Source organism: Gopherus flavomarginatus, chromosome 2 (assembly GCF_025201925.1).
Source record: "Gopherus flavomarginatus isolate rGopFla2 chromosome 2, rGopFla2.mat.asm, whole genome shotgun sequence".
Classification (NCBI taxonomy): Eukaryota; Metazoa; Chordata; order Testudines; family Testudinidae; genus Gopherus; species Gopherus flavomarginatus.
This window is the reverse complement of record NC_066618.1, coordinates 91,135,068-91,158,589: the sequence shown is the minus strand read 5'-3', so window position 1 is coordinate 91,158,589 and position 23,522 is coordinate 91,135,068. Positions and strand designations below refer to the sequence as shown.

Here is a 23,522-nt window from a genome sequence, read left to right as displayed (position 1 = left end):
AAGTCTGTCCTGACACATTGTTGTTCTCTGAGGGTGTTTTATTCTGTTCAGCTGAGAAAAAAAGAGAGTTCTGCGAAGCAGTTAGTAATCATCAATGTTAGAAAAATATGTAGTGCGAGCTCTACATTTGGAAATACATATTGTGTATCTTTCCACATCTTTCAATATTGTGTCATGAAGGTCAATGTGACTGAATTTCATTTTTCCTGTTTCATTAAACTTTGCGTGCATATAACAGTGGAACTGCCGTATTTCTCCACAGAGATTCATGTTCAAGTCAACAGAGTATGAGTCAACTAGCTTTTGGAAACCTTGTGAATATTGTTTGTCAGATAAGTCATATCATTTAGAAAAGAAAATCCACTTGATATGTCTTTGTACACTTCACCTCTCCTCTTCATATGAGCTTCAAATATATCAGTTATAGCATAGTGTGTAGATAACGCAAAATTTGTCTCTAGGATTCAATGCTGTTTCTGTTGCACTGCTGTCATTTGCTTGTTTTTTCCTGATTCGCTTGCGGGATGGGCTTCTTAGTAGTTAGTATCAGGTAAGATATCTTTTGATATGTCTTCAAATCTTTCATAATCATCCCTCACAGTGTGTAAGTGGTCTGCTAAGGATTGACAGACGTCTTCACGTTTTCAAATCCAATTCTTTTTCTTGGAGAGCTTGACTTGTGTGGTAGAAGTGCTGTAAAATTTCATTCCACATGGTCAATATGACTACAACTCTAGTTCTTGCATCTTGTTTGCAACGTTTTCTGCTTCTCGTATAATTTCTCCCTTTCGTGATTGATCTTCAGCTATACTTAGTAATGCATCCACAATCTTTGAGTAGGACTCCAGAACTGCATTTTTTGCCACGGCATATGCCTCCCAGCAATTATTAGAGATTTCAAAACACAATCATTGCCCAAATATTTTCAAGAACTGCCCATTGGTGTGTTGAGGCAGAGAAAAATGTATAAAGTAACTGGACTGTTGAGAGAAACCTTACTGCCACAGGACAACAATCAACAGCACTGCAGCCAACAAGACTGAGAGAGCGTACAGCACATGATATGAATATGGCATATTTGTTCTGTTCTAAAAGTTTCTTCTGCATTCCTTGATAACGCCCTGACATGTTGGCAACGTTGTCATAAGACTGACCTCTGCACTTTCAGAAATCTATTTTGCAAACTTGGCACAGATAATGCAGTACTTGATTTGCTATTTCTTCACCAGTGAGTTCATCACATATTGTCTTGGATAAGTATGAAGGGTTACCTTTACCGGCATTCCCATATTTTGAAATATGGCCTGCCAAAAATGGCCACAAGCTCCAACAATCCCAAGAAATTTCCATTCTGCAATGATCTAAATGTGTTGTTTGATCTCTGGAAAGGCAGACCACATTCATCTAATGTTTGAATAACTGCTATAACACGCTGCAAGACATGTTGCCAGTATTCATGCTCCTCTTTAATTTGTTCTTCCAATTTTTGTGTCAATCCAAAGCCCTGTCTTCAATTTAAATATGTCAACATTGAATCTCTGTGAGTAGTGCTATTTTCATGTTGTTCAATTAAAACAGTATTCCACCAGTCACTAAATCCATCTGCAGCAAACCGGGATGTTGAAGGTTTATATGCAAAAAGTTTGCAAACAAAACAGTACATAGACCCTGTTGATGGTGAATACAGTAGCCATTCTTGAGTGTATTTCGCACCATTCGCTTTCATGCTGAAAAATATTTTTTGTGGACAATATCTTGTTTGTTTGCCATCAGTAAAAGTCCAATGTCATTTGGTCCACAATCTAACCAGTAAGCTACATCATCGGTACTGAAATCAACCCACATACCAGGATCTTTTCTCCTATTATTTACACCATGAGCAGGTTCAGTCTCTGACACATCCACACCTTCTAGAACAATGTCTGTTTTACCACCAGGAGTAGGATGATCAGTTACAATCACTGATTTTCTTGCATTATTTCGATCTACGTTAGTAGGACGCCCCCCTGATTTAGGTGGTGATAAGTAACAAAGAGAGAACAGAAAAATGGGGGAAGTGTGTATAGTGGAGTGTAAGGAAGTCTAACAAAGTTCTGATTTCTCCCATGATGACTACTTTGATGCTTTCTTTGAAATATCAAATATCAATTTTTTTCAAAAAAAAAAATCACATTGTTTTTGGTGCCCCAAGCACATGCTTAGTCTGCCTGTTGGGTAATCCAGCCCTGCCCTGGAGCCATCCTGCCTACACAGCCTGCCTGTGGCTGGAAGTATCTGGGACAGGGGACGCTAGTTCCCCTTCTTTTCACTGTCTCCTTCCCTGTAATTTGCCTGTGCCTGCCCTTCCTTGTCTCTGGGGCCAGGGGAGGGGGGGTAACACCCTCCCCCCCCATTTTCCCAAGCTTACCCTTCTCTGTGCCCCTGGAACCATGCTGTTTCCAATATTGTTTGCTGCTTTTTTGGAGTCATGCTGCTTCCACACGGTTCTGCAGCAAGCCTTAGAGCACCAGCCTGTTCCTGTTCTGCTGGCTTCTTCGCTGCTTTCACATAGAGACTTGCCCCACCTAGCTTTCATATCTTTATGCACATTCCGCGGGCGGGGGGGGGGGGTGTTTGAACAAACAGATGCTTTGAAAAGTTTTAGCCTGTTTGAAGGAATTACAAAACCATAACTGCAGAAGTGGGCAATGAACCATGTTTTACTTTCTTGTAAGGTGTGGTGATGACATGGGATAAAATATCTAGATAGGTTAATTACATGAGCAGGAGGTATGTCTCCAGCTCCAGCCTACGAAGGGTTAAAACTCATGCTCAGTTCTTTGGGTTTGGCTTCAACAACAAATTAACACAAAACACCAAACTGAACCTGGAGATTACAGTGAACGAGAAGCCAGATATGAATCAACAATGTGCCCTTGTTGTCAAGAAAGCTAACAACATATTGGGTTGTATTAGTAGAAGCATTGCCAGCAGATCGAGGGAATTGATTATTCCTCTCTCTTCAGCACTGGTGAGGCCACATCTGGACTATTGCATTCAGTTTTGGGCCTCCCACAACAGAGAGGATGTGGACAAAATGGAGAGAGTCCAGAGGAGGGCAACACAAATGATTAGAGGGCTGGGGCACATGACTTATGAGGAAAGGCTGAGGGAACTGGTCTTATTTAGTTTGCAGAAAAGAAGAGTGAGGGGGGATTTGATAGCAGCCTTCAACTACTGAAGTGGGGTTCCAAAGAGAATGGAGCTCGGCTGTTCTCAGCAGTGGCAGATGACAGAACAAGGAGCAATGGTCTCAAGTTGCAGTGCAGGAGGTCTAGGTTGGATATTAGAAAAAACTATTTCATTAGGAGGATGGTAAAGCACTGGAATGGGTTACTTAGGGAGGTGGTGGAATCTCCATCCTTAGAGGTTTTTAAGGCCCAGCTTGACAAAGCCCTGGCTGGGATGATTTAATTGGGGTTGGTCCTGCTTTGAGCATAAGGTTGGACTAGATGACCTCCTGAGGTCTCTTCCAACCCGAATATTCTATGAAGCAAAGTCCTTTCACTAGACCATGTCTAACAAGAATCAAACTATCACCAAAGTTTAGTTCTAACTTTAATTCAAGACTAATTCTGCTAATAAGAATGCTGTTATAACCTTTTCTGTCCAAGATGCCAGTATATTTAACAAAATAAATCTAGTCATTTATAAACAACCCAGCCCAAATCTCCATGCTAATTACTGTGATTTTAGTACCATATTTTCTTAATTTAAAAAAGCCTCTCTCCTCTGGGCAGTGTGAGAGTCACACAAACAAAAGATAATGACCAACTGACTCTACAGAGGAAACAATGAAACTGGTTATACAGAAAATGCTGTCAAATATACAAAGTAAATAGACTGAAGAGAGAGAGATTTCTTTGCTCTCCTTCTGTTACAGTAGTTCTACATATAACTTCCAACAATAGTAGATTTAAAAAGAGGGGGAAGGATAGCTCAGTGGTTTGAGCATTGGCCTGCTAAATCTAGGGTTGAGACTTCAATCCTTGAGGGGGCCACTTAGAGACTGGGGCAAAACCAGTACTTGGTCCTGCCAGTGAAGGCAGGGGACTAGACTCAACGACCTTTCAGGGTCCCTTCCAGTTCTATGAGATAGGTATATCTCCATATATTATTACAAAAAAAAATTCAGTCAGAAATGTGATATTGAGTTGATTGCCCACACAAGTATAAAGCCAGAATGTCAGATCAAACATAGTTCAACTATTTTATTCTGATCATATTCTTAGGTCTCAAACCAGCAACTCTCAGGACACAAGAGGACTGCTTGCCTATGCAAAGCCACAATGACTTCAATATGTGCAGCGTTCCATCCATGTGGTGAATCAGACTTTGTTTGATAGTTCTTTTAAAAATTAGATTCAATAATGCTATTTAAAAGCATCTCAGAGCCATGCACCTACCAGGAGGCAACAACAAGGCAGGCTGGAGATGACAGACTAATCAGGTTTCCTAGCAGAAAGATATGAAATGCTAAGAAAGTGACTGCTTGGGAGACAAAAGAGGAACATGCCTTGGGACAGGGATGACTCAAGCAATATGGCTCAGGTAGTAACCAACACTGGAGTTTTTCTGTTGTTTTCTGGCAGGATAACACCAAATAACACCAAACTAGGCTTATTTGTTTTTGCTACTTTTATTGTAGCTCTTGCATTTTGAAACCTTCAGGAAATAACAACCTTTGAGGAAGGACATGGTCAGCCTCAGATTATTTTGTTGTGACTGTTTCACCAGCCAAACCATTCCCACCAGTTTACAGTGCACCATAAAATATTTATACAAGTGATGAACTATAAAATATTTTCACATGAACTATAAAATATTTACACTATCCACATCAGTTTGGAAAGAACGATGTGCTGTTATGTTGGTGTGACCCAGGAGTAGAAATTCTGTGGCTTTAGATCAAATAAAACCATGGCAAATCATCTGAAAACTTGCAGTGAATATTAGGTTAAACAAATTCCGTTTCCTGGTCTCTTGGCTGGTAAACGTAAAATACAGCTTATGTGCTTGAAACTAAGTTTTAGCAACAATGTAGTGGGTTCATAAACAAACAGCACTGACCTGTCTGTAAGTTCCTTCTAACAAGGTGTCCAGATGTTGAAGGGGAGCAGGTGTTTTGTCTTTGAATCGAGTTAGTAATCGTCGTTCAATAGCTCTAAATTGTATGGCTCTTTCAGACAACAGTTCTTCAAATTTTTCAGCATTCAAGCGAAGCTACAATTGATGGAGTTTCAAAAATTTAGATAAACAATCTGATCCAGTAGATAGATTTTTACCTTCAAAACACACATTTATAATGAAATGGTAGAATAATAATAAAATTCTTGGAAAATTTAAAAGTATTTATAAATTCAAATAGCCACTTTCTATGGTCACAGTAACTATATGCAGCTTCTATTGGTGTGGTTAATTTCACATTCATCATGAGATCTACCAACAGGTTGCAATAATGCCAGCTATTATTGAGATCGAAAATAACTGTTGACAGCCACAGTAATCTGTGATAAGGCACAAAAATCTCATCATGAGGTCTTATGACAGGATTGAAATTAACTCATCACCACTGATATATGAGGACTTCTCCTTAGTTCAGTATGCTGTGTCTGTGGCACATACATAAAACATATTCAATATAATACTCACTGCATAAAAAGAGAAGGGTTCTGACTGTTTTTGAACATGATTTAAAGTAACAAATTCTGCCTTTGCTGAGATTAGGATTTTCTCTTTTTGGGGAAACCTTCCCATTCCCACGCCAAATATCCAGAGGTCAAGTGTTGGAGCCAGCTTTCTTGAAATAACCACAAAAACTTGGCAAAATTATATATCAAATATCCAGACAATAAAATCCATACAGCTATCTGTATAATGATCTATTTTATTTTCCAGAACAACAATCACATAACAGAAAGACATTCTAAAAATTGGCTCTCTGGCAGTAACTGGAGTTCTCCAAATAGGTACTTTCTTCCATATGATTGGCACACTGCGAATAAAAGAAGTCAGCAAAATAAACATTGCAAGACAGGCTGCTCCCAGGACATGGGCAATATGACATTAGTCTTCCCTAATGTTTCTCAAGTGACCATAAAAGAGGAATGGCAAAAAGGAGGCTGGCATAACATAAGATATAAACCACGATACATGGATAATCAACATGATATCCACATAGAACAGCTCAGGAAAGCTAGAGCAAACTAAGCAGTACCCTTGAGTGTGGGAGGAAATAAAGAGGGAATTAGAAAATCTCAGATGATACTCTTGCAGTGCACCAAAAAAAATGGGAGGGGTCTGTCAAAATTAATGGAGAGGGAAGCATGAGGATTGCCTTGATAACACAGAACAGAATTTTGCTCTGTTCAAGAGAGAGGAGACTCTTTAATCAGATAATAAATACTGCAGCACCAGCCATCAGAATAGACAAAAGCTATGATTGGTGGCTAACTTACTATATTCACAATCACACCAGTTTTTCAAACTTCAAATGTATTTAGGCTTATTTAGGCTTCAAGATTTATTTAGGATTGGACAAAGTTCGCCTGTTAACAACATTCAACCTTCTATTTTTATCTCTCTAGGTTTGATCCTGTTCTGATTATAGTTAATGTGAGTTTTGGTAGCTTCACTGGGAGCAGAATTGGGCTGGTCGATACAAAGATTTACAAACATTATAACTAGATGCTAGAGAAAATGTAATAAAATATCAAAATGATATCACAGAAAACAGGCCTGTGATCCAACTCAACCACTTGGGGGAAACAAAATGAAGCAGAGATGTGCCCTGGAAACTTAAAATTTAGGCAAAGAAAAATAGATGTCTACATAGTTTCAGGCACAGAGACTCTCTCTTTTCTGTTTGCTCAGCATCCAAGACAACGAGCCCTAATCTGGATTACTGGTTTGGGGCAACTACTAGAATATAAATGATTAATAATAATTCTAGCCTTTTCAGAATTTACTGAGTAGCACTCACAGTACTTTTACACACACTAAAGATTTAATAAATTAAACAAACAAAAATGTTACATTATTTAGAATATAGTAATGCTCGTGCTTTGGCATCTATGGGTGTTTCAGGACTGTTGCTTTCTCTCATGCAAGAGAACTTCAATTTCCAAATGGCAGCACACTACAGCCAAAAAAAGAGAAAACTCTAGGGCTATGAACTATAATACATTATGACCCATATCCCATTATTGCCAATGGATACAAGACATATGAGCTGTGTTTTAGATTAGCCATTAAAGAAAATAATCATACTCAGAAGAGTTAGCCAGTGACTAAAAAGGAAAATTACACTTGATTATAAGTGAGTTTTTAAACTGTTTTTGGAGCCACGTGTCAAATAAACCCCATGCAGGTTGAAATGATACTCCAAGGCACAAATATTTATGCCCACTTTTTCTTGGTTTTGACTCATTTTGGTCAACACCATTTTTCTAAAAATTGGTCAGGTAGAAGCAGAAGCACACTTATGCAACTCATTTTGTGAAACTACTGAGGGACTCTGAAGCTAGGCTCGGGCCCACACAGAGCCTTCTGAAACATTACAGTATCCTGACTGGAACTTATGTCTTTCTCCATGATGGCCCCATGTCTCAGAGTGATGTGACAGCACCACAGGACTTTAAAAAATTATCTTTATTCATATGTTCACGTGTCACCACCTTTGCCCAATATATAGTATTTCAGTGGTTCTCAATCAGGGGTCCAGGGCCCCCTGTGGGGCCGTGAGCAGGTTTCAGCAGGTCCACCAAGCCGAGCTAGTGTTAGACTCACTGGGGCCCAGGGCAGAAAGCTAAAGTCCCACTGCATGGGGCTTAAGTCTGGGGCCCTGAGCCCTTCCACCTGCGACTGAAGTCAAAGCCTGAGCAACTTAGCTTCCTGGGGGCCACTGTGGCATGAGGCTCCAGGCAATGGCACTGCTTGCTACCCCCTAATGCTGGTACTGGCTTTTATATGCAGAAAACTAGTTGTTGTGGCGCAGGTGGGCCATGGAGTTTTTATAGCATGTTGGTGGGGGGGCCTCAGAGAGAAAAAAAGTTGAGAACCCCTGTGGTATTTTACCTTTGAAAAGACACAGTATTCAAAAGAGCTCTCTCTTTCATGCAGCTTGCTAAATTCTAACTTACCTGGGGCAGTGGGCAGTACATTTGGTTCGGCTTATTTTATTTTTTATTTAATTTACAGAAGCTAGCTAAAATATTGGGATTTTTATCATCATGGTCAAGAGAGAAATTGTGCAGAGTTTGTGCCTGGGCCAACGAATGTGTGTGATGATTTTGTAATGCTTACTTAACAAAAGAGGTAACTGGAAGTCAATATTTTTCAGTCTAAAGGGACTTTTTATGGTTAACAAAATGAGTCGGCCAAAACAAATGTTCATGGCTTCAATATCATGGCATTAAATTGTTAAAAATAGCAAATGTAAATTGGCACATCACCAGTAACAAATTCCAGAGCTAGTCTCACCATTAAAATGAAGTGAGTAAGTGAGGAATTCAGAGCCAGATTATGGTCAGCTCCCGTCCGCATGCACAATGTGGAGAGTACACAGAGTATCATCCCCACTTGTATCACTTACCCAGTGAAACTATATGCTCCCCAGTCACAAGGGTTGCTCAAGGCTAACACATGCCCAGAAATTAAACACAGAATCATGGTTTTTAGAATAATTTTCAACAACTGTACATTTTTGACAGTAATGGCTAAAATAGTGTGACTTCAAGCACTAGAGAATTTTAAGCTTTATTACATTTAAACATCACTGACTTAAATAATTTTGTATTCAGAAATTAACTTCCATAATAAATAAATGCTTACCACTAATACAGACCTTTTCACCTTCAAAGACCTTTATAAAAAAGTTAATTAATCTTAATAGCTCTGAGATGTAGGTGTGACAGATATGGCAATTTCCTGCCATATCCTTGGGAGACCTCACTGAATTAGTTTAAGTCTTTTCAGAGTCCACTGTATTAAATTAATGGGTTTTATATGATTGTGGGATGGGATTGCATATAACTTCTCACCAGTGGGATGGGATGGATGGGAAATGGGACATATGTTAGACCTGTGGGTTCAAAGGACTATACTGAACAATGTGTCAGACAAGAAGGGACTTTGGGAACAAAATTTGTTAAGTGGTTTTCCTGGGGAATGTCTAGCAGTGGTTCTCAAACTTTTGTACTGGTGACCCCTTTCACATAACAAGTCTCTGAGTGTGACACCTCCCCCACCTTATAAATTAAAAACACTTTTATATATTTAACACCATGATAAATGCTGGAGGCAAAGCACGGTTTGGGGTGAAGGCTGACAGCTTGCGACCCCCCCCTCCGTGTAATAGCCTCATGACCCCCTTTGATTATACAAAAAAAAATGCCTTTTGAAGTTATGCCCTGAGGAATGGGTCACCTGCTACATGAGACCAAGATGACAGGACCAAGCTTTAGAAGAGAAAAATCAAATTATTCATAGTTGTTCTGGTTCTGAATTAGAGACAGTTATGAACTTGTAACTGCAGGGAAAACCCCGTTGTGGATTTTGAAGAACTGATACCCACCAGAGCCCAAATTTGGAGTTAGGGTGACCTCTGGTAAGCTTTTTAGCATCCAGGTAGGTTCTTCTATTGTTTTTAATATGTTTTGTCTGTAATGCTTTCACCTTAAGAATACATGTGCTTGCTTAGAAAGAGCTGTGTGGTAAGTTGTAACTGTGGGCAATTACACTGTTCATAACCTCTAAGGAGAAAGAAAAGTAGAGATGCTAGCCTTCCAGGAAGTCTGGTTTGCTGAGGATATCACAGCAGGGGACTGTGAAGCCTGGCAAAACCCCAGTCAGGAGGTAGACATACGCAGGTCTCTACAGAAGAGAGGTGATGACTGAGGCACCAGGAGCCTAGAGCGAGTGCCTTTAATGGACCCTGGAAGGGGAATCCAGGTGCAGTTGCCCTGAACTGTGAGAGTATGCAAAGACATAAATATCCATCTTCCAGATGTGAAAACTGAGACTGAGACATTAAGTGACTTGCCCAACATCACAAAGGGAGTTAAATCAGAGATAAGACATCCTGATTCCCATTCCTGAGTTCAGACGGCTAGGCAAGCCAAGCTTCAATACTGTTGCACTGCAGGCTCTAATGCACTAGATCAGAAGCCCATCATTAAGGTAGCAAGGGGTTGCCCCGGTTAACATTTGAAAAAAACAGAAATACTGTGGTAGGGATTAGGGACAACTAATAGTGAGCAAAACTGAATATTAGAAAGTGATATATGTATCAACGGCTTAAATATTATGAGACATACCTCAAAATGGCGATCAATTAGTTTAAAATATTCTTGTAAAGGAACTGAACCAGAAAAGGTACAAGTGAAGTCTTTGCTATTTTGCTTCTTGAAATGTTCTTCAAGACGAAAAGTGAGTTCTTTTGTGATTAGCCAAAGGTCTTCTAATTGTTCACTCTGGATTCTATACCGTTCTTTAAAAACAAAAAACAAAACAAAACAAAAAAAGGAGTAAAGAAAGGTGAAGCCATATATACTAGTTCATATTCTGTAGATAAGTCATTATACAAAGGAATTAGTTCAAGTTGTGAAATAGTTCAAAAATCTTTAATAAAAGTCTTCATAAAAGAAACAATTTTGTTGGTGTTGTTTAAGTATTTCTCACATTTCATCTACCTAAGGTAGTTCTAAGTTACCAATCCTTGTGATTTTATCCATGTTTTTCCAACACTTAATGGTAAAATTTTGTAGCCTGATTCCCAAGTTTCTAGGACCTGAACCAGGTCAGTTGTTTTATGCAGAACTAAGTCCCCAAAATATGATTTCACCAAAATAAGTACATAACTTAAATGCTATTTCTGTTTAGTCCCATGTTATAGTCTTAATTCTACAAGGGCAAACAGACTACTTGACTTTGTTGTACCACGAGCAAAGTATGATTCCCCTGATGTATGGGGACTCCTCGGGGGGCAGTATAAAGCTAATATAACTAGCGCTATGCTGTTCACTCCCACAACCCAGGTTAAATGAGCTTTCCTGGGCAGGTTAGGATGAGAGCTCAAGCTCAACGCACTCCAGTAACAAGAGGCCAGCACAGCAGTCCCTACGGAACCTCTATTAATGAAACGTTAAGTATCCTTTAAGATGCTCTGAGTTATGGTGTGGGTCAAGAATCAGGGAAACAAACATGTGGCTCTCTCAGACCTGTATGTCCAAAGATATAGATAAAATTAACAAATTAAATTCTACCCAGAAACCATCAGGCAACAAGTATAGATCCCAGAGCAGAATGCACTGCAGTCAATTAATTTTGAGAAAAGCATCAATTATGGTATCGAAATCTGTATATCTAAGAAACAGTTGAAAACTTCTGGGCAGGCTGAGATTAAAGAGAGACCTGCCTAGATATTACTGGTAAACAGTTGTTCAACCGCAGTTAGAAATTTAATAATGCACCAAGACTGTGAACTTCAGGAATAAACGACAGATATGCACCCTCAATAAGAAGGGCAGATGTAAACCTTGCCATATCCTCCAGTTCCTTCCCCAAGTATCACTTCAGTTTTACTAGGAAGCACTGTGCTAATAGAGGTGGCATCTTTCTCTTATTTCTTTATCTCATTTTTTAAAATGTAACCATCTAGTGTTCTGGGTTCGTGCACAATCTTTATAAAAACTACACAATGACATTTTACCAATATATGATAATCCCTTCAAAACTTAATCTTTCTGAGCACCATCACCCATTGATAATATTCATCCAGAAAAAACCCTGGAGAATAGATACAACTTGCAGTGTGATCAGTGTTGGCTCATTTATACTCTGATAAACCAACTGGGAAAGAGAAGTTACCAGCTGAAGATTCCCCATTTAAAATTCACTGACTCTAGCCTCATCATGATTAAATCAGGTAAATTGTTAAGACTGAGCACTCTTGGTGACTTAAACTGCTGCATTATCATACAAGCAAAGTCGTGGTACCAGTGATAACCAGGCCCCATTCCATTTAAGGTCCTGACAACCTTCATTTAAAATAGCCATGACCATATATGAACATGGCTATTTTATCTTGAATAATTACATTTTACATTACATCAACATTCCCACAACAGTTTCAAGCAGAAAACCATTCTTCACTTCAACTCCTAAAACACATTGAGTTGCTTTCCTAATGAAGAATGGCTGCACACACCACCTCAAAGGCTGTTAATTTAGATAATAGGGAATTATGTCAATGTATACAAAGAATTTGTAATGTGATCTGCGATCCTGCTGGATAAAAGGTGTTAATGTAAGAATAAAATATTAAATCGAGACAAAACACAGTTATTGGCATTAGCACATCATCCTTAACATCAAATTCACCTAGTTAAATAATATTTTAATAGGTTGCAGATCATACAGCTGACAGAAGAAAGCTACACTTCTGACTCTACATCATATTTGTATGCAATTCTTCTCTCTCCAGTTTCTTGTACAGCAAATCAACACTAACTAAAAGTAAAGAAAGGAAAATGCTGTTGAAAACCATAATAATATTTTTTTTAAAATAACGGTTATCCAGAGAGACACTTTTAAACAACACTGCCACATTTCCTTTCATTATTCATCCATCACTACATGTCTGAGAGGAAATACAAAAGTGCAGTTGTGATGCAAAAGGTCACTGAGGTTTTGGATACAGAAAAATAGAGATTGTTTTTAATAAATTTTTTTTTTACTCGTTAGCAAAGTTCACAGTAAAATCAAATGAACTAGAAGTTTTTAGAACATTTGTATACTTATTAAACATTTTCTCAAGATTAGTAATCCCAGATTGTTTGACATGAACACTGGCATTACTCCCAGAATATGCATTTCACTGAAGATAGAATGACAAATTCCGTTTACGAAGTTACAGGAAAGAAGCAAGTTTTATTTAAAAACATGTCTATTAAAGACAAGAACACCATCTGTTAAAGATAACATTCAACTTACTTTCCTTTTTTTTTTAATCTCACAGCGAAATGGCTGGGCCTGGTGGATACAGCACTGGATTTTGCCTTTTCTTTCCTTTTAATGAAATGAGCTTGGAAAGTTTCAGACCAAATCAACAGCCACTTCATTTATAATTGACATAACTAATATATTAATGGTTTAAAGTGGGGGTGAGGCCACCCACCCAGTTTTCCCTAAAATAGTTTCAATACATTTTTTGCTGGTCAATACAAACACAATCTAACCGTATTTGGGGGCAAGCTAGTCATTTACTCTATGTGACTTAGTAGGCTGTTAGGCTGAGCGAGAAGTTTAATTAGATTTGGAAAAAGTGTATATGAACAAGGGAAACTGAGAAACCTTAACTGTACTGTATCAATGCTCTAAAAATAGAAATTCAATGGAAGCAGTAACAATTCGCTGTATTTCTGCTTTCCAAGTGCCTTTATAATAGTCAACCAATTTAACATTTAAATGTAGAAAAAGCTGTTTCACTGCAAGGTACAAGTACATTTCTTTCAGAAATTTCTGACATAGGAAAGCAGATGACTCGGGGGACTAATGGATTACAAACTCTTTCAAATCCAACCTAGGATGAGAGTGACTGAAAGTGTTCACAACTCAATGGTAGTTCCAGTCCAGTGGATAGGAGACAAGCACCCATATCACAAAAAATTCCAACACAATTAGCACTAAAGGCTTTTTCTAGACTAGTATAAAAAGGTTTAATTTTTAAAATATATTGGCTAACACATTCTAAAATCTTAGTGCATACAGGGCAAGCTGAATTTTAACATACATTCAAGGTGAAACTCCAGTTCCTCCCCAGGATTCAAACTGATTAGTTAATGTGATGAACATGCTTTTTCTATATTAGGGTTTTTTAATTCTTAGTTAAAATGGATTAGCTAATACATTGTAAAAATAGACACAGTAACTGGCATACTTGTTTGCAGCCTTAACAAAGAAGCTATCAACTAAATGGATACAAAGACTTTCACCACCACTGCACCAAGCCCTTCCAGATCAGCATTGAGACACCTTTGAGCTGGAACACAGGAGAAGTTTGCACTTCCTCTGGTCCATGCTGTACTTGTTCCATCAGCAAAGGACTTCAATTTCAAAGCACTGTTATTTTCCCAGGGACCATTAGTTCATCTGGTACAGGTCACTTGCTCTACACATTTTTTGTTTTTAAAAAAAAAAAAAAAAGAAAACTTCCAAAAGATCTCACTGAAAAGGAAAACTTTATTATACAAACACACACAGCTAATACATGATTACAGGATAATGAGTGAACCCTAACACTTACACATTCAGTCTGCACTCCAAGACATACACAACTTAGCCATTCAAACACAACTAATTTTAATAGTATGAAATTCTACCAAACAGCATAATTTTAAATGCATTTGTATTATTGATAACCTTTGCTCATAGAAGCCCTGAGAAATACCACTACACAGACTTTCCTTGTGTATAATATTTTTCAAAGTGTTTCATACACATTAAAGATTTTTTTCCAAGATACAACTTAACCAAAAAAGATTTGATGTATTTTGTAGCTACCCCAGCCAATGTGAATTAGATATTAGCCATACGACAGGTTGCTACATGGAAAGTGGCATGAAACACCTCATTTGTTTTCAAAAGGCTTCCCAGACAAGACAAGAAAAATGATGCCTAGTCAGATTAGGGGGAAGAATAAATGTTTTAAATCTTCTTTGTAGTGTGATCCTTACAAGTCAGGTCTAAGAAACAAATAGGGCAATGTGGGAAAGTTTATATTAAGACTAGAAGCATCATTCCTAGCTTGTGAATAAACAAAATTAGAATGGAGAGGAAAAACCTGGGGGTTAGAGTGGAAGGATTGAAAATCATGTCCTCACTAAACGTTAAAATACATTCAGTCTAGCCAGTCAGATCATCAACTCATGTCAGTCAACATGGATCTATTCCATACATGTGAAATGTTTAATACAACAATTCCATACAACAGGAATCTAAGTAACTGATTTTAACTTCAGTTTATAAGTAAAACTCTATTTACATATCCTTTAAATTCTTTGGTTCCTAGAAACTATTACTGAATGTTCCAGTTATTTCAAACTGTTTAAATTCTACTGTCAACTTAAACAAATATTAAAAGTCAACAAACAATAAAACAGCACACAAATAGTGCACACATAACCTAATTCAAACAAATATGAATCCTATAAATGTAAAATGACTGATATTTTGAAACATCTTAATTAACCACTGTCCAGATGTTTCCAGTCTTTAATGGCTTTGTTAAAAAGGTATTAAGTATTTTCTCACAGTTTTGAATGTCTTACCTTGATGCCACTGATATTTATAAAAGCCATCTTGAATAAATTATTTTAAAAACACATATTTCTTAGAGATTTGGATTACAGTAGAACCTCAAGGATACAAACACCAGAGTTACGAACTGACTGGTCAACCAGACACCATGTTAAACTGGCAGTAACCAATCAGGCAGCACTAGAGACCAAAAAAACCCAACCAAATACTGTACTGTGCCTGTATTGCATCTGAAAGGTGCCTTTCCCCACCCTTATCACCACCCCCACACACGGGGCACCCACTTACAGCTAGGAAGTGAAGATGCTGTGATTCACAGGCAAAGCTGTGAGCTCCTGCCCCCAGTCTAAGGCAGCCAGACCAGAAGAAGCAATGGGGTCTGCGCTGCTTTCCTGTAGACCATGGGTGCTGTTTTCATACTCTCCCTTTACCCCCCTGGCTAGGAGGGTTGGAACCTGGCCTGGAGTTTGAACTGCTGGAGCCGAAGCTGGATTTTGTTCAGAGTTATGAACATTTCAGAGTTACAGACAATCTCCATTCCTGAGGTGTCCATAACTCTTGATTTTTATAATTGTAATTTTATTTGGATAAAAATATTGCAGATCAACAAACTAGCTTTAATGTCTGTCACTTAATCAAGATAGTGTTCATATATCATCCATTCTATGTCCTCCAGTTTGAACTCAGTAGTGGGCAACAAGTATTTTAGTTTTTAAATCTGGCATGTAAAATGTAAAAATGTAGACAAGTGCCTAATCTGTTAGGTGTTTTTCTAACTCCCACTGAAAGTCAAGGGCCATGGAAAGTTAAGTGGAATTAGACACCTAACCTGCTTGAATGTTTTGTAAATTCCACAAGATGCCTATCTGCATCTTGAAGCACCTAAGTACCTGGCTAAAAGCCCATTTCCTCTCTGAGATTTTTCAGTCTTGAATAAAGACCTATCACATTATAAAATTTATATGCGATAACTTAAAAAACCCAAATTATCTGGCACCCTTTTAGTGATTTTCAAAAAACTACTATACGATAACTAAATAGGATTTTGTTTAGTTTCAGCATTTCCTTGCTTTTCCAAATTATTATTGGAAGGTTCAAGGAATTTGCTAAGGGATCGCCTATTCACATTAAGAGAACTTCTGTGTAAAATTCCCCATGCAGCAACTAATATACTACATGTGGACAGACACTCAGCAGGTTGAAATCGGCATACACACATCAGTTTATGATCTGGCCCATAATCTTATCTTAATCCATAATTAAGTTATTTCCAATATTACTCACGTGAGGTTTTTGAAGCAAGAAGAGTGATTCTAGAACCAGTTAAGAACTGGAATCCCAGAACATTTACCTGATCTTCATTAGACTGATCAGCAAAGTCTACAAGAGAAAATTCAACACAAACTACATAAGTATCTTGCTATAATTCGGTAAAAGATTGCAACAAAACTTCTCATCCACATTAAAGGACAGACTGTCTTTGCACAGGTAACAAATATGAGGGATCTGCATATGAAGGCAAAGGCAGAGAACAGCAGCCATCCCTCTGAGCAGAGATTGCTTGGTCCATACTGCCTTCAGGAAGTAAATAATACAGAAAGAGGCAGAGATAAAGCATGGCCACGGCCCCTTCTCCCACCCAATACACCAGCCCACAGAACACAGGGTGACCAGATGTCCCAATTTTATAGGGATAGTCCCGATTTTGGGGTCTTTTTCTTATACAGGCTCCTGTCCCCTCTACCCCCTGTCCCGCTTTTTCATACTTTCTGTCTGGTCACCCTAACAGAACATGACCAGGACACTGTGGATTTCAATCTGCAACATACCCTAAGATAGTATAGGGTGAATCCTGTGCAGCCCTAGAAGAGACTGTACCTCCAGAATGTTCCCCCTGGGGAGATGCAATTCCACACTGCCCTCTACTCAAAGTTCTGTGAAAATTTCACAGATGAGCCCCACAACTCTATAACCTATTGGGAAAAGACCTTTAGATTTTCAGAGTTCAGTCATCTTTCAAGTACATAGTCATTCTTCACCATCTACCTTGTTAAATTAGCTACTATGCAATTTTACTACTGTATGTAGTGCACTGTAAAGCACACCTGGTTTTAAAAGGGCTGGACCAAGGGTATGTACATAACTCTACCATCATCACAAAAAAAAATCAGAAGGAGGAGGGGAGAGAATAGCCAATATGCATTAATGGACCCACACAAACCCACAGTTTCCTCATAGATCACAAGAGGATCTATTCAGCTCCTTATTCAGCCACTGTAAAAAAAGATGAATTTAAAGTTACACAATTTGATGCACCATTTTGGCTACAAGTCTGCAACCTATGTTTTAATTAAATACTGTAATTATGTGTGTTGTTCTGGACCAGTACCAACAGTTTTAGGGCCATTGGACAAATTGTAAATTTTGCTCTATGTAGGTTTCCCTTTTTGAAAACTGTCTTACTACATTTTTCAATTTGATCAATAAAATAATATTGATGTGAATCACAAAATGATAAAATAAAATGCACTATTTCAAAAAAAAATCTATAAAACAGGAACTCAGGGAAAAAATTTCAAAGCTTTCAGATAACACTGGAACCTATATTGAAACCTAAATGCAGAAGACACAAAAACTCAGAAAGGCAAGTCTTTATAGGATTACTTACCTGAAGCTTAAATACATTTGAAAATCAATATACAGTATTTTGCATAGAAATAAAAGGAAAAATATTGACACTTGAAGTAATGCAACATCGCAGTCACAAATGAAGCATTTTGATACGTTGGTTTCCACGCAGTAAACCATAATAATTATTATAATATTTTAACAAAATGTAAAGCCCTACATTGATTTATCCTGATAATACATATCATACCTTCGTACACTAAAGCCAAACAAAAATATTCAGCTTTATATTTATCATTTGGCAATTAACTTATAATTACCCTATCATTACTTCATGATGAAAGATTCCAATCTGAATTCCTAACATTTCTTATGTTACAGACACATCACTATCAAAAGTCCTACCTGGGAAAAGGTTCACAAGACTGACAGGAGATTTATTGGTATCAATAGTTAGTTTGTGGTTTGCTGTTTTTGAAGGTTGAGCTGGAAAGCAAATTAACCGCAAGGGTAGTCTAAATTTACACTGAGCAACTCTTGGTATTCCTGAAATGACAGGACAGATAGCTTGCATTAACAGTGACAATATCTGTAGTCTGAGGGCAAGACATTTCATGACATTGTTTATCAAAAAGTTATACACATTTTCAGTGCAGATCAGGAACTCATTAAAACAAAATGGTCAAGCCATGCAAACTTTTGAATTAAGGTTAATTTTCAACTAACAATGAAAAACACTCTTTTACTGACAAATTAAAATTGAATGTTTTGGTTTCAGGCTCCATGAAAATAATATTAACTAAATCTATTAAAGCTGTATATCTGTCCAGTAGATGTTAACATTTGTCTAACCCTTGATAGAAATTGCACCCAGCCCTTCATAAGCAAAAATCAAAACGTATCCTTTCGGTGCGCTGCCTTCTCACTTACATATTCTAACAAAAACAGACATTTGTACTTAAAAAATTACATTTGGTTAAATCAGTTTAAAAGAATGCTGCATCCACTTTCCACTGAATGTCCTGAAACTTTGCATCTCAACATCAGTGAGTTATACAATCGATCTGAAAATATAATCCTTAATTAGAATTAGAGAAACAAGGTAGGTGAGGTAATATTTTTTACTTGGCCAGCTTCTGTGGATGAAACAGTCAAGCTTTCAAGCTCCACAGAGCTTCTCTTCAGGGCTGGGAAAGGTACTTTGAGTATCAAACCTAAATACAAGGTGGACCCAATTGTTTAACAGAGCAGGGCACCAAGCAGTCTAGAGCTCCAAGCAAGAGCAGGTAAGAGTTTTGAAGCCCAGCCTTCAGTGAGGCGTGAGCGCTCCACACAGTCTAGGGGGCTCCGACAAGAGGTGAGCACTCCACACAGTCCAGCATCCTAGCTCAGTGGACCGTAGACTCTCACAGGCCTTCTGGCCAAAGCTGGGGAGGCTGCCACCCCAGGGAGTAGAGGGACACAGGCCCACTCAGTTCCACTGCATCCCAGCCCAAGGCCCTAACAGTGGCGGAGTGGTCTGCCACTGGGTCAGCCGGGACCCACCCACAACACGCTGACCTTGTATCAGACCAGCACTTTACCGGACTGCTGTCTCGTTTCCCTGGGCTACTTCCTACTCTCTCTAGCTTTGGTACCTCGGTGCAATGAGAGTCTGCTGTTTCTTCATGTACACCGCCAGTGGCAACCCCAACAGCTCCTCAGCATTGGCTGGGTCTGGCAGCTTGGGCGAGTCCTCAGGGTAACTGACGTCTTCTGTGGGCTCTTGCATCAGCAGTGGGGAGAACACATCCATCTCCTTTGGCAGATGCTGCTTAACTGAGCTACAGGGCCTGCCTTTTATGCTTCCTGTTCCTGTCCCCTCTGCTTCCGGTGTGGTGAGCATGGCCTTCCTGGTTCCACCCACCAGGGGCCTCTGGTCGTACCTCACTGTCAATCTCCAAAGGCAGCCATGTCTCTTTGCTAAACACACACCCCTCAAACTCAGCTCCCAGTCTGGTCAGGTTCCCTTCCTCAAGTCGTGACAACATGTCTGCATTGGCGTGCTCCTTATTGGCACAATGTTGAATGGTAAAGGCAAATGAATATAGAGTCAGGTACCAGTGCATCAAGCGGGAGTTGATATTTCAGAGCCATGAAGGGGCTCCTGAGGAGGTAGTAGTGAAGTGCTTTTAAGGCCCATTTGACAAGTTGAGCCTCTTTCTCAATTACTGAGTAGTTCCACTCCCGCAGGAACAGCTTACAGGTGATGTATACTACCGGGTGCTCTTCACTGTCAATGTCCTGCAAGAGGACAGCCCTTACTGCCACCGCTGAAGCATCGGTTTGGACAATGAACCAGCATGTAAAATCAGGGCTATATAGTATGGGTTCTCGGAATACATGGTCTTTCAGAGCCTGACAGGCTACCTTGCAGTCGGGGTTCCACTGCACCCACAGTGGCTGGTCTTTGGTAAGCAGCCTAGTCAAGGGAGAAGCAATAGTTGCAAAGTTTGGGATGAAGCGATGATAGTACCACACTTGTCCCAGGAATTGCCAGACCTGTTTCGTAGTGGCTGAGGTTGAGTGATCCTGGATAGTCTGGATTTTTCTGAGTAGAGGGCGCGACTTGCCTCATCCCAAGATGTATCCTAGGTAAGTTGTTTCCTACCATCCAGTCTGGCATTTCTTGGGATTCGCAGTGAGACCTGCCCCTCAGAGGGTCCTCAAGACAGCCACCACTGGATTCAGGTGGTCCTCCCAGTGGCAACTGTATATGACCATGTTGTCCAGGTAAGCTGCGTCATACTCACCGTGGGGCTGCAGCAGATGGTCCACTAAGTGCTGGAACGCTGCAGGGGGCATGTGGAAACCAAAGGGCATCTTGGTAGAGTACACTGGGGGTGGCGAAGGCTGTCTTTTCCTTGAATTGGGCTCCAGTGGGATCTGCCAGTATCCCTTCATTAAATCAAGGTTAGTAACATACTATGCCTCCCTGAGGCGATCAAGTTGTTCATCTACCCATGGCATCAGGTAGGCATCAAATCAAGAAATTGCGTTAACCCTCCAGAAGTCTACACAGAACTGACAGGTCCCATCCAGCTTGGGGACGAGCGCTATAGGGCTCCTCCACTCACTAGGGGACTGCTTGATGACCCCAAGTTCCAAAAACATAGCTTAGATCTCCTGTTCTACTGTGTCCTGCATGGGACCACAGGAGTGGTCGGGTTGTTCCATGGATGACTTCTTTGGTTTGGTGTAGATGGAATAGTATGGTGGATCTGGGTGGTCTCTCCTGGAACAACAGTAAAAGTCCTAGGAAAAGCCTCAATAAGACATCTGGCCTGCTTTAGCTTCTCCTCCAAGAGTGTATCCCTGAGCATCTCAGGTTCTGTTCCCACAGGGGCCTGTGGCCCCAGTTCGGGTTTGGGGGGGGGGGCGGGTTGCAGGATTATTAACAGCCCTTCCCTTCCGCACCAGGGTTTCAGAAGATTAACATGGCAAATCAAGCACTTCTTTTTCCGGTCAGGCTATCAGACCTCATGGTTGATGAGGCATGTCTGGCGGATGACCTCATACGGACCTTGCCAGTATGGCTAGCAGTTTTGACTCATCTGAGAGTAGCAGTAAAGGACTCAGTCTCCCGGTTCGAAGGTCTGAACACATATGCTCTGATCATATCCTCTCACCTGGACTCCTTGGAGATTCCCCTTCATGAGGGCCCATACCAGAGAAAAGGGTTCTTGGAGCTGCAGTACATATTGGAATATGCCCTGGGCTCAGGATGGGGTCTGCTCCCATATCTCCCTCATTAGATACATCAATCCCCGCAGCCATATAACAGCTCGAATGGAGAAAATTTAGTGGAAGCCTGTGGAATCTCCCAAACAGCGAGCAACAGAGGAGGAAGAAGTTGATCCCAGTGGTGAAGTTCTTCTGGAGCAAATTTCCAGAGCATGCGCTTTAATGTTTGGTTGAACCATTCAACCAAACCATCCATCTGTGGATGGTATACTGATGTCTGGAGTCTTTTGATCCTCAAGAGGCCTCAGACCTCTCGAAGGAGTCAGTATGTGAAGTTCGTGCCCTGGTCCATGAGGATGTCATGGGGCATGCCCACCAAGGAGAAGATCTTTAGCAATTCCGCTGCAATGGTCCAGGAGGTAGCACCTCAGTGTGGTGAGAGTCTAGTGTCTCTTTGGGGTACACCACCAGTGAACCCCAACAGCTCCTTAGCATTGGTTGGCTCAGGCAGCTCAGGCGAGTCCTCAGGGTAACAAATCTTCTTCAGGCTCCTAAATCAGCCGTGGGGAGAACACATCCATCTCCTTTGGCAGATGCTGCTCAACTGAGCTACAGGGCCCGCCTTTTATACTTTCTGTTTCTGTCCCCTCTGCTTCTGGCGTGGTGAGCATGGCCTTCCTTATTTCCACCCACAGGGGGCATCTGGCCATCCCTCACTGTCAATCTCAGAGGGCATCCACACCTCTTTGCTACAAAGTGGTTTTAAGTGCGTTACGGTATGCACCCAGGACTTTGTTCTCAGAGCATATCCTGTGGTATCTAAGTGCCTGGCTGTAGATAACACATTTCTTGGTGTGTTTGAGGTGGTTACTGGATCTGTGAAGGTTGGTGTGGTGATCCATGGGTTTCTTGTATACAAGTTCCACTGCTGAAGCGGATTGTAGTGTCCAGGAAGTTGGTGCTGGTGTTGCAGTGTTCTAGAGAAAATCTGATAGATTCACAGTGCTTGTTGAACTTCTGGTGGAAATCTATGAGGTAATACGGGTCAGCTCTCCAGAGCATAAAAATATCATTGATATAGCTCAGTTATATCATTAGTTTTGTGGTGCATTTGTCCTGAAATTCTTCTTCAATGTGGCCCAGGAAGAGTTTGGCATATGGGGAGCCATCCTAGTACCCACGAATGTTCCCATGATTTGGACAAAGTGTTTGTTACTGAATGTAAAATTGTTATGGGTGAGGATGAAATGGGTGAGTTTGGCAATATGCTTTTGGTGGATATCTGAGTGTTGTGTATTATCTTGTAGAAATTTGAGGCAGGCAATGATGCCATCATTATGATAGAGATTGGCATGTAGGTGTCACTGTGTCTCAGTGGGTCACAACTGAGGATTCCAAATTCAGGACAGACCGCTGAGAAATGGTGCAGATTCACCCCAAACTTGTGGTTATTCTATCATTAGATTATACCAAGTGAACTTCTGTATCACCACATTGGCTAGCAAGAAGTCTAAAATACAACCTGCCTAGGCATTCCAACCTTTGGTTCACCACCCAGACACCAGACTTATGCTGAGTGGTTACTGAAAACCAATGTAATCAGTTATGGGGTCCCTCCAATCCCAAGAGACTAGCCACCTAGCAAGGTCAATATATAATTCAGATTTTACCCAATAATCACGCTGATGCCAATCTCTTAGTAAGTAAAAACTAAAGGTTTATTAATACAAGAAAACAAGAAGAAAGTTATAAATGGTTAGTAGATCATATACATGCTAGTGATTGCAAAGTCCTTATATCAGGTTTGTGGCAGT

The 23,522-nt window shown here is 40.0% G+C and overlaps 1 protein-coding gene across 7 annotated transcripts in view; it reads right to left on the bottom strand.

The window, feature by feature from the left end:
• Positions 1-23,522, bottom strand: part of BBS9 (Bardet-Biedl syndrome 9) — a 487,370-nt gene that overhangs the window by 341,634 nt on the left and 122,214 nt on the right. For all 7 annotated transcript variants that reach the window (XM_050937932.1, XM_050937931.1, XM_050937937.1 and 4 more), the window contains 4 exons: positions 18,391-18,531; positions 16,642-16,737; positions 10,356-10,528; positions 5,110-5,262 (listed from right to left, as the gene is read on the bottom strand). In XM_050937932.1, the coding sequence (XP_050793889.1) occupies positions 5,110-5,262; positions 10,356-10,528; positions 16,642-16,737; positions 18,391-18,531 (563 nt within the window). The remainder of the gene's footprint in view (positions 1-5,109; positions 5,263-10,355; positions 10,529-16,641; positions 16,738-18,390; positions 18,532-23,522) is intronic.